Genomic DNA, 18,703 nt, shown 5'->3' on the forward strand with positions numbered 1-18,703 from the left:
ACACACACCTTAGCAGAAACGAAGAAGCTCCACTCTCTTTCCTGTCCTTGGCAATCAGCAGCCATTTCCCAAAGGGGTCCAGGCCAAGCCACTTCCCGGGGTGTCTCATATGGGGGGCATCACCATTCCCCTGCCTGTGTCTGGAGCAGGAAGAAAAAGAAGGGAAGCAAGCACACTTGCCGTGGCTGGAAACTTCCTCCACCTGGTTAGTCAGGGCCTGTACCTACCTTCCTGTGGCCCAGGAAGCCAGCACAGTTTTTCTGCAACCAAGAAGCACAAAAATGCATGCAAAGGTGCCAGGCCACACAAACAGGAGCTGTCTCTTGGTGCCTGGAGACAACCTTCCTACCATGCCTCTCCAATGCCCCAGACCCCAAGTTTTCAAAGAGTGGCAGAAAGTGGAGTTTGAAGCCAGAATAAAGAAACCTTTCTTTGACTTAACATGTTAGGGGCTGACCATCAGGGAGAGTCAGAGTTCTCTGCTCAGAAGCAAAGTAGATGCTGAGTACTGCCCTGCTCTCTGTGAGCACACAAGTCAGGTAAGGAGTGCTCACTCTGTGCCAGGCCTGTCTATCAAGTGCCTCACAGGCAATGTCTCATTTAATCCCCAAACCCAGTGAGTGGTCTTGTCTTCTCCATGGGGAATCCAGGCTTCCCCAGGGCTCGACCACAGGTCTATGTGAGAACTGAATGAACAGCACCCTGGCACACAGTGACAATTGGAAAAAGAGAAGACTTCTCATATTTCAGATTATGACAATTGTGGGGCATGATGGTGCATGCCTGTAATCCCAGGGGCTCAGGAGGTTGAGGCAGGAGGATCTTAAGTTCAAAGCCAGCCTCAGCAATTTAGCAAGGTGCTAAGCAACTCAGTGAGACTTTGTCTCTAAATAAAATACAAAGAGGGGCTGGGAATGTGGCTCAGTGGTTAAGTGCTCCTGGGTTCAATTCCTAGTACCAAAAAAAAAAAAAAAAAAAACAAAAACCAAAAAACAGATTATGCCAATCCTTTATATCCACACACAGAGAAGTTTTGAAAGGAGATCTCTTTGTTGCCCAGGCTGGTCTTGATCTTGGGTTCAAGTGGTCATCCTGCCTCAGCTTCCCAAGTACTGGTATTACAGGTGTGCAGCACCGTACCTAGTTCATACCTACATATCTAAATAATAATATATGTGGAGAAGAACATCTGAAAATATATAATCAAGCTATGGAATGGAGAAATTTTTGAGAAAGAGGATTTTCACCTCTAAGTTGGTTATTATTATTATTTTTTTTGAGAGAGAGAGATTTTTTTTTTAATATTTATTTTTCAGTTCAGTGGACACAACATCTGTATTTTGTTTGTATGTCGTACTGAGGATCGAACCCAGCGCCCCACGCATGCCAGGCGAGTGTGTTACTGCTTGAGCCACATCCCCAGCCCAAAGTTGGTTATTTTTACAAGCAAATATAACTTAAAATATGAAAAAGATCAGAAACACTAAAAATGCAAACAATCTAGATACAAATATGCCAAAAAATATTCATGGCAATTGCCTGCTGGGTTTTTTTCCTGATTCTTTTGATTTCTATATACACATCAGGCTTGTTTTTATTAATTTTGGACACAAATACATTCTCCTGATAAAGTTAAACATCATAGCAAGGCTTCCTACCACCCCACCTCCCAATCCTATTCTCCCCACCAAAGGAGTCACTGTCATAAGTTCGGTGTGTACCCTTGTGTGGACATGTATCTCATTGTGTATATTCATGCTCACATGTATTCTGGCTGCAAGCAAAATTCCATAGACTGGATGATCTATAAACAACAGAAACTTATTTCTCACGTTTCTGGAGGATAGGAAGTCTAAGAAGGTGGCACTGGCAAATTCAGGATCCAAAATGGGTTAGTCCTCATGGAGAACCAACTTCCCACCCTAACCTCACATTTGGACCATAACAACCTACATTTCTATATGCATGTATTTACCATTCTGTGCTTTCTCTTAAACAGTGAAATCACATTTTATGAGTCCCTCTGTCATTTTATCCATCAATATCTCAAGGTCCATGACAGTGAATGACCTGAATGTCCTTCATTGTTTTAGATTAGAAACCCAGACACATGCATGGCATAGTTTGTTTAACCTCTCTTAGTAATATCATCTAGGTTGTCTCAGTGTTTTTGTAACACATAGTGAATTCCCTTATAAATGCCTCCTTCTGCAGTCATAAGAGGGTTTCTTTGGAATAAATCCTAAGCACTGGATCTGCTGGGTCAATATAACACACATACCTGTTATTTCAATGGATAGCATACCAAATTGCTTGCCTAAGTGATGGTGTGCAATTCATGCCCCCCAGCAGTGCAGACACAACAACGCTGCCAACGCTTACTGACAAACCCTTCACTTTTTGCCAATTTGATAATTGAAAATGGTACCCTGTACTTCAATGTGAATTTCCTGAAAAAACGGGATGTGCGTCTTTCTACATATCTGTAAGGACTGTTTCCTTTTATATGAATTTCTTTGTACGATACATTTATTCTTCTGTTATATGCTTGTCCATTCTCATTGATTTGTCAGAGTTCTTCATAGATTCCAGACACAAAGGTGTCTGTTTGTATGTGTGCAAGTAGTTTCTCCAAATCTTTACTTGTCTTTCAGCCTTTGTGATTTTTTCAATCTAGTTTTTCAAATATGGCAAATTACAGCAGTCACATCTTGTGTTTTGAGAAGGCCTTCTCTATCCCAAGGTTCTGACATACTCCATATTGTAATGAGCTCATCATTTTTTTCCTGTTTCTTTAATCTGTCTGAAATGTTAGGGAATGACATGAAGTAGGGCCCTCTACCTGTCTATGCCTAGCTGTGTGCCAAGTGGTTTTCTTTTCTCTAGTGATTCAAATGCTATTCTTATTATAAATTGTTGCCATACACAGTGGTCAGTTTCTACCCTCTATTCTGTTGATCTTTTTTAATTAATTTTTAAATTTTGTTTGAATTAATTAGTTACACATGATAGTAGAATGCATTTATGCATTTTGATATATCAAACATAGATGGGGTATAATTTCTGATTATACATGTTATACAATCACATTGCTCAGTTTCTCTATCATTACCAAGCTCTTTGGATTACTATAAATTTAAACATATATTGTGACCTCTAAGCAACACCCCACCCCACCCTGCTTTGTGTTTTTCCAAATTGATCTTGGATAATCTTGCACATTTCGTTTTCCAAATGAACTCTCGAGTTCATTTGTCAAATTCCATGATAAAGTTCCTTTGGGATTTTGATTAAGATCACACTAAATTGCAGGTTAGGTAAAATTCTATATCTTTATATCTTCCATTTATGAACATGTAGTATCTCTCTCCCTCTCTCTCTCTCTATTTAGGTCATTTATAGCCCTCTAATAACACTTGATAGCTTTTTCGAACAATTCATTTTAGGTTCATTATCTAGTGCTCCTGAAGTCTCCAAGTTCTAATAACTTGTCCCTTGATCCTCTCGCAATCATGCTGACTGCAAACGATTGCTTTGTGTCCACCTTTCCCACCTGCGGTTCTTATTATTTTTCTTACTGGCTATAACGAGACCCAGAGAACAACACTGAGTGGCATCAGCAGTATTGGCCACCCTTGTCCTATTGTATTTAATAGATTTAATAACCACTTCTCCATTAAGTAAGTCTTCTATGCATAGAACTTGATCAAGCTAAAGGCATTTCTATCCATTGCTAATATGTATTCATGCATGGAGACAAATATCATTAAATGCTTTTTTATGAAGACAAGCATAATTTTTTTCTCCTTTAATCTATAGATTTTATAAATTACATAGGTAGGTTTTCTAAGTTTGAACTAGCCTTCCATTCCTGGTAAAAGTTCTTTTTGTCATAACATATTTTAAGACTCTGTTTACAAGTAAAACATATATATCTTTCATAATAAGGAAAACACACACCAAAAAGGCTTTTGATATACACTCACAGAAATTTTTGCATTATTTCTTAGAAATAAAATATACAGGTAAAGAATGCTTAATGTCACATAAAAAGAAAAGATCATATGTAAACTGGGTATCTGCAAAATGAAAAAAATAATATATTTGAACTTGATCTACTTACTGAGTTCCTGCTTGGGTTAATGCTGTCACCATCAATCTGGCAAGTCACTTAGTCTCCACTCCTCCCTCCCCACTGCCCACAGGTAGGAACTCACCAAGTGCCAAACTTCCCAGGTCACTCTACCTTGCATCCTGGCCATAGGCTGGAACAAGCAAGCTCAGAATTTTAAGGCAGACTTGGCTCCAGTCCTCCCCATCTCCAATTTCCCATCTATAAATAGACACAACGCTATCACTTTTGGAGAGCTGTGGTTAAAGTTAAGTGTGTAGTTAACGTGTTAAGTACTGGCCACCATGTTTGCTCTCATGCATGATCCAATGTGAGCACTCTCAAGATCATCTCCTCTCCTCAACTTGCCCTCTGTCCTGACCCTAGGCCAGGCCCTCCAGTCTTCACCTTGTCTGTGACAACTGTCTTCTAGTCTTTCTACCATCTGATGCTGTCACCAAAGCTCACTTTGCTTTTTGTTGTTGTTTTTTCTTTTCCCAATATTTACCTCTGAGCTACATTCCTAGCCCTTTTCATTTTTTATTTTGAAGCAGGGTCTCACTAATGTGCCCAAGTTGATCTTGAACTTGTAATCCTCCTGACTCGGCTTCCCTGGTAGCTGAGACAACAGGCAGGTACTGCCATGACCAGCCCCAAACTCACTTTATAGAATTAAAAACTGAATCATGTAATTTAGCTGTTTAAATTTTGCCTTGGCTTCCAACTACCTACCAGATAAAGTTCTAAGTTCTCTGCATCACTTGAAAGGCAACTTAGAGAGAAAACGGGGGTAATTTTAGAGCTAAATCTTTCTAGGAGATCCCATGAGACACATGCTGGCTGAAGGCCCCCACAGAATTACTTCTGCTCAGACACTGTCCCTGTCATCAGCCACTCAGGAACCAACAGTATTACATAATTTTGAAAGAATGTATCTTCCAGGATGTAGACTTGTTTCTGAACACTTTGAGAAGTACAAACATCTGGCTACTTCCTCTCTATAAATAAACTGCCTTTGGATGAATTAGAGTTTGCTGTAATGAAAGTCAGAAAACACAGCTCAGAAAAATAAAAAATTTCCAGCAATGTTATTTGTACAAACCTAGATAACTGTTATGGTTTGGATATGAAGTATCCCCCCAAAGTTCACATTAGGCAATGCAGGAAGGTTCATAATATTTGGAGGTGAAATGATTAGATTGTAAGAGCTGTAACTGAATCAGTGGTTTAATCCACTTGATGGATTAATAATTTGAAAGGACGTCTGTACAGGGGGGTAACTGTACGCAGGTGGAGTGTAACTGCAGGAAGCAGGTCACTGCAGGCTGCCCTCGAAATTACATTTTAACCCTGGCACCTTATTCCCTCTGCTTCCAGGTGGCTGTGAGCTGAGCAGCTTTCCTCCACCACGCTCTTCCGCCATGATGTTCTGCCTCACCTCAAGTCTGCCGTGGAGTTGGCCAACCTGTTTTACCTCTGAAACTGTGAGCCCAAAGTAAACTTTTTTATCCCCTCCAAGTTGTTCTCATCAGGTATTTTAGTCACATCAACAAAAGCTGACTAACACAATATCTAAAAAAGGAAAGCGATTACATCATAAGACCTCCGTCATGTAAACACCATTCAATGTCATTTGTGGTGGGAACATCATACACTCCCTGACCTAAAAGATGGCACCACAGTCCTAAGAGCCTCTTCCCATCTCTGGCAGCCAAAGACAGTCACAGCTGTGCTAGCCAGAAACTATGGAAAAAATATAAAATAAACAGTATGACCTTGATCTTCTCTTTTTAAAGGACCCAACATGCAAACCACTAAAAGAATCACTAATTCAATAACAATTTTTTTCGCTTAAAAAAATCACATTTTTCTCATATTATCAAAAGAAGGAAGGAAGGAAGGAAGTCCAGTCTGGCTAAAGAGAGAGAAATCACCAAATTTCAGTTCAAATAGCAGAGCCTGGGATTAATTTTTAAAGATTTATTTGTCAATTTCAAAAACTCACTAGTGGAATAAAGAGCTTAATACAGGTATGCAAAGAGGAAGCCCCGAGGTGAGCCGTTGTTCACCAGGATGAAACGGGATTAGCTTTGTAGTTCTTATAATCTTCTTCACAGAAGAATGCAATTTCTGTTTCGCTGGCTGAAAAAAGAGAAACAGAAAATGGAAAAGAGATTTTAATGTAAAACTAAATTTTAAACAAGTATGGAAATCCACATTACTTTGGTTTGGCATTTTGGAATGGTTTCAGACGCCTGCAATGAAAAATATCAGTTAGTTGTTGGGTGATACAATACGTTTCACCAAATCAGCAAGAAGTTTTAGGTGTAGTTGTAAGAATCTAAAAATCAAATAATTAAAATAAAATAAAATAAAATAAAAATAATTTAAAAGTCAAAAGAAAAATAACCTGCAAAATTAAAACCCAGAGTTAACACAAGAATTAAGATTTTTCAGAAAATCATGAAATCCCTTATTTATAGTCTTCTTTGCAGTCCTAGAAACCAACAAACCTTGATATTTTTTCCAATATGCTACTCAGTTCCGGAGGGGGGAGGGACTCTCTCCCCTCCCTGAAATTAGCCCGTAGGTATAATAATTTAATAGTTAGAGGATCAGTAGAATATTTTACAGATCACTTTACATTCTCCCTCATGACCCATCAAAATATGTGTCTGAAGAAGTTAATTTTTTGCCCTGCTTATGATTAATTCATGAGGCTTCAACAATATGCAAAGTGAAAGACACAAATTGGCTCCTACCGCAATACCTTCAAATACCTCTAATTATTCACTGGGGAGATGGCACAGCTAAAGGACCCACAAAGGTTCAGAGCAGTCACAATTCTTTCAACCTAGCAGGTCAAGGACTCCATCTTCTAAAACAATAAGTCAGCAACATTATTAATTCAGACTGGAGACAAATCTGATGGAAAGCCTTCCAATTTATTAAACATGCGATTCTTTAAGGTGTTGCGCCAACAAGTTCCACATTGGTTTTTTAAATTAAACCAGAAGTTAATACAGTCTGCTTGGCTTTTACAGAAAGAGCAAAAGGGCCTTTGGAATCCTGAGGAGAAAACAGAAGAGATTATTTGTAATGAATACTGAGTATTCAATTAACATATACTCTAAAAACAGGCAAGTAAAACTCTTCAAGCCAAATAAATACGATGATAAGAAGGGAGCCATGGATTACCACTGGTGTGTGGTTTACAGCTCTAATCTCATCATTAGAACTTATCACAAAAGAATGAAATTAATGATATTAGCATGTCATCTCATTAAAAATGTTTTTACCATTTGCAAGAATATCAAAAGTAGTCTTTCTCCATCATAAGCTACTGTGCTCACTATAGAAAACACACACATGTTCGGAGAAAAAAACAAAATGATATTTTCAGAGCCTACTCTGCCTTCAAGATAAAATTTAATCTGAGTGGATGAAAATCAGATCACAAACTCTTACCCAGTGAGACTGTGGGGGAGACATCAGAGAGAATGGGAACCAATGAGGAGGGGCTGTAAACAGGGGCACCCTGAGCAAACAGGTAAGTGTGCAGGACAGTTTTATAAGAAAGAGCATTTAAAAGAATGGGGAAGAGGCTCCACACTTGAAATCAGCAACATATTGAAAAGGGGGCATCAGAAAATTCAATATTCAAAGAAGATATTTGGAGATCTATCTTTTTAACAAAAAGCTCAATGGGTTTCCTTTTTGAAAGGAGGTGTGCACAGAGATAGATGTAGGTAATTTGCAATAATGGAGAACGAACAAGAGGGACCCTCTTCCTGAAAATCACAGAGCGAGGCTTTGTCTGTGATGTGTTATTTACACATGGAACTTTACACAGTTTTTGCCCGGCCAGCACTTGGCTCAAGCCACGCTCCCTGTAATTACAATTTTCACTTACTGCAGTTGACATTTATCTGTACTCTTTTTGAGAAGCTAATATGTCACGCAGATCTGCAGTACAGGAAGAGCAGGTTCAGAATAAGCTGACAGAAAGCAAAGACTGACAATGCAGTTTTGTTGCGATGAGTCTAATTAACTTAGAGAGCGACTTGTTATTTATATAAAGTATTGAGGCCATCTCTCATAGGTGCCAAATGAAATCATCCAGGGTAATGATTTTATTTTCATATGAGTCTGTTCTTTTTTCAACAAAGCTAGGTTGACAAATGGGTTAAACTCAAATATTCAAGGTGATTAAAAAAAATGCTCACCCTTATATTGGAAAACATACACATTCCAAGTTTCTCTGAAATCCAAAAAATGTAAAACAAAATGGATTTTAAAACTTCATTGACAGAAGTAGTAATGTTTTTAAAACCATTGAAAATATTAGAGAATGATTTCCTGGATGTAATACTGCAAATTGATTTGCTGATTTAAGTGAAAACAAGTTACAAATGATTTTCAAGACCTTTACACAATGGCTCTTTTCACCATTATGCTGCCCAAATTCTATTTAAAATGGCTTCTTTAAAAATGGTGGGGAAAGAACCCTCAGGAAGTCTAGCATGTGCCGGTCCCCTCGGGCACCTGGTTTTAAATTAAATGTGCTGCAGGCGGCAGTGCGGTCAGGTGCAGAGCGCCTTGGCATGGGAATCTGAAATGAATGTGCAATCTAAAATCCAATAAATACATCGCCACTTCATCCCTTCGTCTTACTATCAAATGAAATCAAGTCAGAGCCCTCCAAATGCATTTGTGGATCAGTTTAATACTGATGTTCTAGTTTAATGAAATGAACACAAGTCAGGACATCTGAACTTTGGCTATGAAATTAACAATTATATAATGCTTCCTAACAGGTCAGACAGACAGGCAGGTGCACGTGCGTGTACACACACACACACACACACATACCATTTAACAGGAAAATAGTTAACAATGACTTGAAAACAAGAAAAAACAATTTTAAGTGGGTAATCCCAAAATAAGTTAAATGCAATGTTTTTTAACTCCTTCACTATCTCAGTGAACTTATCTACTGACAAGGATTTGCTGTTTGCTTTTTAAGCCTCAAGCTGGTTGGCCCCAAAGTAGTATAAGGGTCAGCCCCTGTGGGCTAGGGAAAGGAAACCAAGAAGTGTGCACTGGCTTTGTGGTGTGATCAGGACAAGCTGTCATGTGACAATCACTGCAGATTTTAAAAAATTACACACACACACACACACACACACAGGTGTGTGTGTGTGTGTGTGTGTGTGTGTGTGTGTGTGTGTGTGTACTTAAAGGAGATTCATGGGGCAATCTGAGACCAAATCCGAAACAAAGTTTCACCCTCTGTCCTGTTCCAGGAATCCACCATATCTTTCCAAACTCCACAAAACCCCAATCTACAAATCAAAGAGATGCTCTGAGTTGAGTTCTATTTCAAAGTTTTCACCAAAGAAGCTCACAATCCAGTAAAGAGAGCAACTCCTGTGCTCTTACTGTCATACCTGCTTCAAATGTGTTTTGGATCAACTGGTAAGAGATACCAAACTACAGACCTAAGAAAACAAATGATAAAAACTGACTGGACTTACTGAGCATGTGCCTGCAATTTCCATAGTGGCAAGAGGAAAGTAAAATGGGAAGGACAGTCATACACACAGTGGAATATTATTCAGGCATAAAAGGGTGAAATCCTGTCATTTGTGGCGACATGGATGGAATTGGAGGACATTATGTTAAGGGAAATCAGCCAGGGACAGAACGAATAGGCAGACAAATACTACATATTCTTACATGTGGAAGCTAAAGAATGTTTTTATAGAATTAGACAGTAAAACTGGGAGGGAAATAGGTTAGGGAGAGATTGATCAATGGGTATAAAGTTAGTTAGGTAGACGGAATAAGTTCTAATGTGCTAAGCCCAGTATGTTGACTGCAGTTAATAATAATTTATTGTATATTCCAAAATGGCCTGAAGAAAGGATTTTGAATGTTCCCACCCAAAGAAGACATAAATGTCGGAGGTGATAGATGTGCTAATTACCCTGATTTGATCATTACACGTTATACATATGTATCAAAATATTCATTTTTTACCACCAATATGTACAATTATTGTCAAAGATAATTTTTAAAAATTCAAAAAATAAATAGAAGCCAGGGAAGAACAATCTGTGCAGTGTATTCTGACTCCTTGTTCTGAAATCACTGATTTCTAAGCAAGTCAACTGTTAACAATGAACATTGCTGTTATAATGTCAACATGAAGAGGAGCCACTTGGGGCTCTGTCAAAGAAGAAAATGAGGACGCCTCAAGATAGGGAAAAGGCCCAAACCTTAAGGAAGCACAAGTCAAACATGATCCTGATAAAGAAGCAGGAAGAAAAGAAACCTGTTTTAGCCACATGGAGGAGAAAACCAGAGATGTGATGCACAGGACCAGGTTCTAGTCGGGGATAGATGACAGGAGCAAAATGAAAACAAACCACGAGGGAGTTTTGGAATTATTACAGGGACTGGTTTGACAACAACTTTTTCCTCAAATAAGTGCATACAGTCTGGCCTACTGTAACTTGCTTTAAAACATTTCCAAGAAAACACAACTGGCTTGAGAAGAATTTCTCTGCCATAATTTCTTTCTTATACCAGAGTGGATTCAAAAGATAAATAGTAGCAGGATGCAGCAAAATGAAAGAGATAAAATATCTCCCACCCCACAACTTACATGCAATTTATTAATTAGAAAAATTAATCCATAAACTATTGTTAAAAACAAGATAAAAATTTTTCTATCTTAAACAACATTTCTAGGTAAAATTCTCCTCTCTCTTTCTTCCACAAAGGAAATCGTTTTTATTTATGTATTTCTGCACCAGGGTAAGACGTGGACTATACAATGGGGATCTGTGGTACAGATGAAAGACTCTGAAAGCAAGTTTCCCCCCTAATTTCCCCCTCCCAGCCTTTCTTTCCCTTTCATGACTCCTGCAGAAGAGTCATGATGATAAATTTGTTACACTGGCATTATTCCCATGGCAACTGGCTGTGATAGCAGAGTGACAGCTCTCCAGCAAGATCAAGTGGTGAAAAGGGAGAGAGGGATGACTTCGAATTTTTCTCTTAAACCTCTTAGAAACCTAATCAGACACAGCACGGAGGGAGGGAGGGAAAATTCCCTAGAAAAATCACATACTTCAAGTATCACAGTTTTTGTTTCTTTGTGGTTTTGGTGTGGTACTTGGGATTAAAGTCGGGCCTACACATGCTAGGAGAGTGCTCTCCCACTGAGCTACATCCCCAGGCCTTTTTGTTTCATTTTTAGAGAGGGTCTCAGTAAATTTCCCAGGCTGGCCTTGAACTTGAGATCTTCCCACCTCAGCATCCCAAGCAGCTGTGATCACAGGTGTGCACCTCCATGCCTGACTCTCAATTGTCATTTTTCGAAACTCAGTTCCTACTTAGGATTTTCTGTTGCTCTCTGGGGATCCTCATTTCTTTGCCTGGGTACCACCTTGGCTTGTTGCCAGGAGGACAGCAACAAGCTGCTAGGAAATAGTAGAGGAAACAACTCCTGGCAGGGACTGAAGTCTCGTCGTGGCCAAGGCCACTGCTCTGCCTGGGTCTCAGGGGCGGTCTGCTCCCCATACCACCCTGACCCAAGTGGAGAAACCATGAAAAGGATCTGAATCTGATCAAAGTTCTGTGGCCTGAAAACAAGAATGACAAAAAGAGGGATTTGATTCTCACTTTTAAAGATGGTCCGTTACATAAGTCAGTCTGAAATAAATGAGAACGAGGCAAACTCTGTCCTAGCAAATTCAGAATATTTGCCAAATGCCATCTCCAAAATGGGTTCCAAATAAAATAGTTGTTCTGTAGGGCCTTTTCCATGCATTGTCCTGGACACCTTCATTCTTTCATTCAATCCGTATGAAACCTTCTGAAAGAGGTTTCATTATTCACATTAATACAGAAAACAAAACTGAAGTTCAGAGAGGCCTAGTGGCTTACAGAAGGTCACAAAGCAAGTGATTAGGGATTTATTATTCTTTTAAAAACGTAGTTCCTTAATTATAAGGAATACTTATAAACTATGAAAAATTTTGCAAATCCCAATAATCATATTAAGATAATACAGAGAAGAAAGGAAAAACTCAGTTTACTGGCAATACCACCACCCTGAGAAACCATTTCTATAATTGTGGTATATGATCTTTTCTCTGTGTACAAATACAAACATGTCTCTGGATACATTTCCAAATGATAATGGTACTGCACATTATTCTTTGCTATGTAAAAATTCCTGTGGCAGTGATTCACAAACAGGGAAGGTAAAAGAGAACCCCACCATCGCTCTGAAGGCAGACCACAACCTCAGAGTTTGAAGAAGCACATATCTGATTTAGTAACAAACACAAAAGAATGTTCAACTTGATCTACGGAACGTGACAGGCAACATACATTCCCAACAGTGGTACTGAGAACATCATTTCCTTACACCAGGGGCTCCCCTGGGTACTGCATTTTTTTTTTTTTCACAACCACTAATCTTGTACTAACTGCTACTTGACCAAGGTCACCCACAGAGTGAGAAGCAGAATCGAGGTCTGACCCCCACATGCTGGCTCTGGGCTGTTATTCTTTTTTTTTTTTTTGAGAATTTTAATATTTTATTTTTTTAGTTATCGGCGGACACAACATCTTTGTTTGTATGTGGTGCTGAGGATAGAACCCAGGCCGCTCGCATGCCAGGCGAGCACGCTACCGCTTGAGCCACATCCTCAGCCCTGGGCTGTTATTCTTAACCACTAGACCATGATAAAAAGCAGAGTCTATTTTAATGTGCATCTCTCATTACCAATAAGGTACAACTGTTTTTCCTATGTTAGCTATACCTTCTATCAGATTTCATATCCTTTCATACTAATACAAGAGCTCTTTACAAAAGTCTGGCTAATAACTTTATCTTTCATTTATGTTTCACATGATTTTCATAGTTTATTGTTTCTCCTTTAATGGTTTATAATTGGGGGGGGAGTTATTTGGTCAAATCTCTTGCTTTTTCCTTTTACAGCGCTGGCCTTTGGAGTCCTGTTCAGAAAGCTCTTTTCTCTCCAATATTAGGTTATCACTGAGCTGCATATTTTATTTTCTTAATTTTTACAGTATAACATTTACTTCATCTAGAATTCCTTTTGGAATAAAGACTGAGATAAAATTTGAAATTTATTTTCCTGAATATTTTGGCAATGGACCTGATGTAATTTTCTGGTTAATTCAATCTTTTCTCATTTATATGAGATGTCAACTGCATCATCTCGTTAAAAATCTTACCTTTCTTTCTTTTTTTTTTGGTTTGTTTTTTGCATTTTTTAACCTTTTCCATGGAGCTATCTGCCAATTCCCACAACAAGGCCAGTCTATTATATTCATTATAACTTTATGCTTTAAAGACAAACAGGGCTACCCCTAGGTGCCACATGTCTCAATAACACAGGAGCCACCTGATACAATAATGTAATAACATTTGAAGAAATAAATGCCAATTAAATAATGTTTTTCAAATAACAATCCATCTCACATATTCATTATAGGGAACGACACTGATCCTAGCAAATAGCACAGTCTTATATACCGAAACAAGTCTGATTTTACAAACGGCCATGTAAAATTCTATTTAAATAGAAATGCCCATGTCAGAAATTCACATTATTCATGTGAATCATTTCAAAAGTGAATTCCTGCTGGGTGAGGTGGTGTACACCTATACTCCCAGCAACTTGGGAGGCTGACGCTAGAGGATCTTAAGTTTGAGGCCAGCCTTAGCAACTTAGCAAGAACCTGTCTCAAAATATGGATATTTTATAAAAGGACTGGGGTTGTAGCTCAATGGTAAAAACACTTCTGCATTTAATCCCCAATTAAAAAAAAACTCAATAGAATAAAACAAACAAAAAATGTACAGGTACCCAGTGTGGACCTCATCTTGCATGTTTTGAAGGAAGTATGATTTGTGACGTTGCATCATGGTCACAGACCACAGAGGTGTGTCAGTGACACAATGCTTTCACCTGCTCAGACCTCCGTGCTAATCTGTACTCCTCTATTGCCAGATCAGCTTAAGGTAACCGTGTAAGTAGAATAACAGTGACATCTAATGGCCACAAGATATGTCACATACATTTTTTAAAAATCGGAACTATACACACATTCTAAGTTTAATAGTTAAATCAGGCAATTCTTCAACTGCACACACTAGGACCCTATTTAAAATTCTGTGCCTTGGTCAGCCCTGAGTGACTTGGATGACTATCAGAAGCCACGCTGTACGTTATACAAACAACATCTCATTTCATTATTCCACATTAGTTCTACTACGTCCATTTCTCTCAAACCATCGGCTCGAATGACACTGATGAGAGTAAGTAGACATGGTACTAATAGCCTGTCAATCATTTAAAATGACCCTCAACAGGATTCTGAGCAAACCTTCTGAACGAACTATTTGCATTTTGCCCATTTGGTGAGAAGATAACGACTGCCCTTGATCAAATGATCAGAATGCGTTTTCCTCTTCCTTTGAATAGGGATGGGAAAGTATGAAGAGCAGCAAGAGGCATTCAAATCACAGGGAGTCATCAAATATAACCAGCCAGGCCTGGCCACATAGGCCGGGAATGTGAGTGCCCCTTCAGCAAGATCATTCCCCTTCCTCACCAATTCCGGCTGCTTTCAGAGTGCTGTCTTCTTTTAGCAGGAGTCTGTCGTCATCTTCCAAACTCAACACCAGTTCATTTGTCTAAAAAGAAAGAAAACATGCATTTCATCAATACTGATATGCTTTTGCATTCAGCAAGACTTCCCAAAGAGGTGGAGCTGAAGTTGGAGTCACAGTAATAATCCGAATCACATCAAGTCACATTCTACTCCCTTAATGGCATTAAGGAACACACAGTGCAAACCTACTAAGTGCACACTGCACTGTGACAGCCCTGGCTTTCCAGTTAGAGGTAGGTTCAAATCCAGACTCCCCCAGCACTCAGCTGTGTGCAAACAAACTACACAAACTAAGACTCAGTTTCCTCATCTCTAGAAAGGGGGAAGAGAAATGTACCTTCTTCTTTACCTCCTGCTAACTTATTTTTATTGAATAAGTTAATGAATGAAAAAAAATGTCAGTCTTTTATGATTGTTCAATTTCTATCATACTTCGAAAGACTTCTCCACTGCAAGATTATGTTTTAAATTCCATGTTTTCTTCACATATTTTTATGAATTTCATTTTTAAAACTTTTAATTGTGGAGAAATTCGAACATATAATATATATAGAATAGTGTAATGAACCCCGCCCCATACCCATTACCCAACTTGAACAAATTATCAACTCAGGTTCAACCTGTTTCTTCTCTAACCTCATCTATGAATTTAAATTTTACATGAGTCATTAAAACAATGGGGATTTATTTTGGCATAAAGAAAAAGATAGGAATTCAACTAGTCTTCTAGATGTCAACCCAGCTATTTCAATACCATTTATTGAATCCTCCATCTTTTGTCCATAGATTTGAAATGCCATATTTACTATACACTAAATTTCCATGTATATTTGAGTCCATATTTGGATTTTTAATTCTGTGCCACTGAACTACCAGTTCATGTGACAGTACCACACATTGTTAATTATTAGAATTTTATAATAAAGTCTTAATATATATTAGGGCTAATCACTCATTTTTTTCAGAATTCTTCTCTTTTTACTTTTTATGTATTAAATTATTATTTAATAAGCTTCTATAATTTACATATATGCAACTATTACTACTTTATCGAGGTACTATTAAAATTGTAAATTAACCAAGAATTGATATCTTCATACTATTGCACGTTCCTATCCAAAATTGCATAACTATTTCTATGTAAGTCTTATTTTGGATTCCTCATAGTATATTTCACTTTTTTGTTGTTGTTAAACTAAAGTGGAATTTAACATAATAAAATGCATAGATCTTAAGAGGAGCTTACTTTATGAGACTGAATAATTATTCCCAGAGTTTGGATTCATTTTTCAAGTATGTTTGTGGTGAAGATGGGAAAGAACAGTAGCATTTAATTTTCTTCTGGGTTTGGGGTGTAGCTCAGTGGTACAGTACTTGCTTAGCACGTGTGAGGCCCTGGGTTCAATCTCCAGCACAATAAATTAATAATAAAAAAAAATTTCCTTCTTGAAGATTTTGCACATTTCTTACACAGTTTATTCGAGGATATGATTTCTTCCTTTAATAAGGATAGCTATTTGTTTTCCAAACCCACAAAATATAAGATGGAGATCAAAGTTTTTATTTCAAATCTTTCTAGCAAAAATTATTCTCACTATAATATAAACAGCCTACTGATTACAATCCATAATACTCATACACATATTTTAATGAATTTCTTGATAATCATAGCACAGTAATATTATGATAATCATTTGCATTCTACTTTTATTCATTCACTAAAAGACACTTAGCTCATAGTCCAAACAGGAGGCTTAGTTAGGTGGGCAGGGATCCAGACAGCTTTTTTATTGTGGTGATGAGAAGAAATTTTTGAAGACACCTGGAAATTGCAATTAGGAAAGTCTCTTGACCCTTATGTGAATGAGTTCATTAAGGGTTAGCCGGAAGTCTCTCACTTTGGCTGAGGAAAGAAATTAAAATTCCAACTGGCCTAAAAAACTGACAAGCTTGGCCAGAGACGCTATAGGCCTTGCAGACGGAAACAGAAGATAAAAAGACAGCAATCACTTGGAAATGAGAAAAATGTCCTGTAGTCATATAAGACACCAATAAGAACATGTAGGTGAAGTTTTTCTGAAGTTTTAAAACTGTATCTGTAAAAACAGATCTTATCTCTTGGAAGCTTCAAGAAGCCTCTCCAGGATACAGAGTCCAGACTTGGATTGTTACGGTTAAATGAAGTTTTATAAAGCCAGAGTCCAGAAACATTCTAAGTGACTTCATTTGTTTTGGGGATCTAGCAAATAATTAAACAAATTATTTGTTCAACTGAAAAAAAAAATAGTCCTAATTTTGAAACTACAGCTGGTCTTTTGTATGGAAGGTTGGTCATTTGCAAAATCAATCAGCTGCAGGCTGAACACTTGGTTTGAACTATGCTGGTTGCATCTGTACTGAACATGTGGAGACTTTTTTCTCAACATTATTCCCTAAACAATATAGTATAACAATCATTTACAGTGCATTTACATTGTATTAAGTATTATAACTAGAAATGAGTCCAAGTGTATGGGAGAACATTCATAGGTTATACAAGAATACTATACCATTTTATATAAGGAACATGGAGAATCTGTGGCTTTTGGTATCCACAAGTGTCCTGGAACCAATCCTGAGGGATGACTCTATATATAATGCACCAGGGAGAGACATGCATTTTAAGTGTAAATAACACTTCTAAGATTTTTTTTTCTGAAGGAAAATTTCCTGATTTTTAAAAAATAATTTTTACATATACTACTGATTATTTGAACATGATGAACACAGTCTTCATTACAAAGAATGAAGAATTTGCCAATTCCTCTTTCTAGGAAAAATAAGCTTACAAGCAAGACCAACAATATAAAATTAACACTGAATGGAGAATGACATGCACAATTTGCTTTACAACTTTTTCCAAGAGCATATTGCTTCATTTCAACTTTATTTATATATTTATTTATTTATTTATTTATTTGAAGAGACAGAGAGAGAGAGAGAATTTTAATATTTATTTTTTTTAGTTTTCGGCGGACACAACATCTTTGTTTGTATGTGGTGCTGAGGATCGAACCCGGGCCACATGCATGCCAGGCGAGCGTGCTACTGCTTGAGCCACATCCCCAGCCCCATTATTTATATTTTTATAACAAATTTACATATGTTTATTCCATATAAAATAGAACCACAGTTGCTCTTCTCTACATTTTAGGGTCCAGGTTGAAAACATTTCAGACCTGGAGAAGAGAAAATGGTTAAAGTCTGTGGCCAGATATAGTGGCAGAACTTTCTAGTACCCAAAGGAGGGGAAGATGCCACACTTGATCCCTGACACCTGTGAGCATGAGGTACTTGACAATGGATATGATAAAATTTGCACATACAAAAGAAAAATCCCACAAAGTTACTAATCCAGAGGCAACAGACATACCCTCTTTGTGATCTGTGGCAAACATCTTTTTGAAAGCTGATTGAGTTCATGGAGTATATCTATGACTACACACAGAATGAAACAAAATAAACTTTATAAATACTTCATTCAAAACTTGTTTTGGAAAAATTCCTGTGAACCAGGCATTGCCCAAGGTACTGGAGATACAAGAGACATACAGAATAAGACATGGTCCCTTGTCCCTGTGTGAACATCATAGGGAAGGCCACTGAGAAAAAAGACTGCTCTGTAATGAGAAGCAAACCTTTGATTGTGGCTTAATAAAACATGACTAAAGTAAGAAAAGAGCAATGTAAACATATGGTACACACACAAACAGCTGAAGGACAGACTTCAGATTGCAGATGGCGCCCTCTGTAGAGTGAGCTGTGGTCCTGAACCTTCTCTTACAGCAAGCACCACGGCAAGCAGATCCTCTAGGTCAGCTTCTAGCCCAG

At 37.9% G+C, this 18,703-nt stretch overlaps 2 protein-coding genes across 5 annotated transcripts in view; one reads left to right on the forward strand and one right to left on the reverse strand.

Annotated features, from left to right (window-relative positions):
* Steap3 (STEAP3 metalloreductase) overlaps positions 1-5,627 on the forward strand; it is an 80,358-nt gene extending 74,731 nt beyond the window's left edge. Inside the window, exon 6 of the mRNA XM_077802278.1 lies at positions 5,489-5,627. The gene's annotated coding sequence lies outside the window, so the exon portion shown is untranslated. The remainder of the gene's footprint in view (positions 1-5,488) is intronic.
* Positions 5,628-6,099: 472 nt separating this feature from the next.
* C1H2orf76 (chromosome 1 C2orf76 homolog) overlaps positions 6,100-18,703 on the reverse strand; it is a 57,876-nt gene continuing 45,272 nt past the window's right edge. For 2 of the 4 annotated variants that reach the window (XM_026410589.2, XM_026410590.2), the window contains 2 exons: positions 14,774-14,855; positions 6,100-6,253 (listed from right to left, as the gene is read on the reverse strand). In XM_026410589.2, the coding sequence (XP_026266374.2) occupies positions 6,177-6,253; positions 14,774-14,855 (159 nt within the window). In that variant the 3' untranslated portion in view covers positions 6,100-6,176. Of the gene's footprint in view, positions 6,254-7,004; positions 7,181-14,773; positions 14,856-18,703 lie in introns of those variants that run through there. The other 2 variants (XM_026410587.2, XM_026410588.2) reach the window with 1 other exon arrangement.

Source organism: Urocitellus parryii, chromosome 1 (genome assembly GCF_045843805.1).
Source record: "Urocitellus parryii isolate mUroPar1 chromosome 1, mUroPar1.hap1, whole genome shotgun sequence".
Taxonomy (NCBI): domain Eukaryota; kingdom Metazoa; phylum Chordata; class Mammalia; order Rodentia; family Sciuridae; genus Urocitellus; species Urocitellus parryii.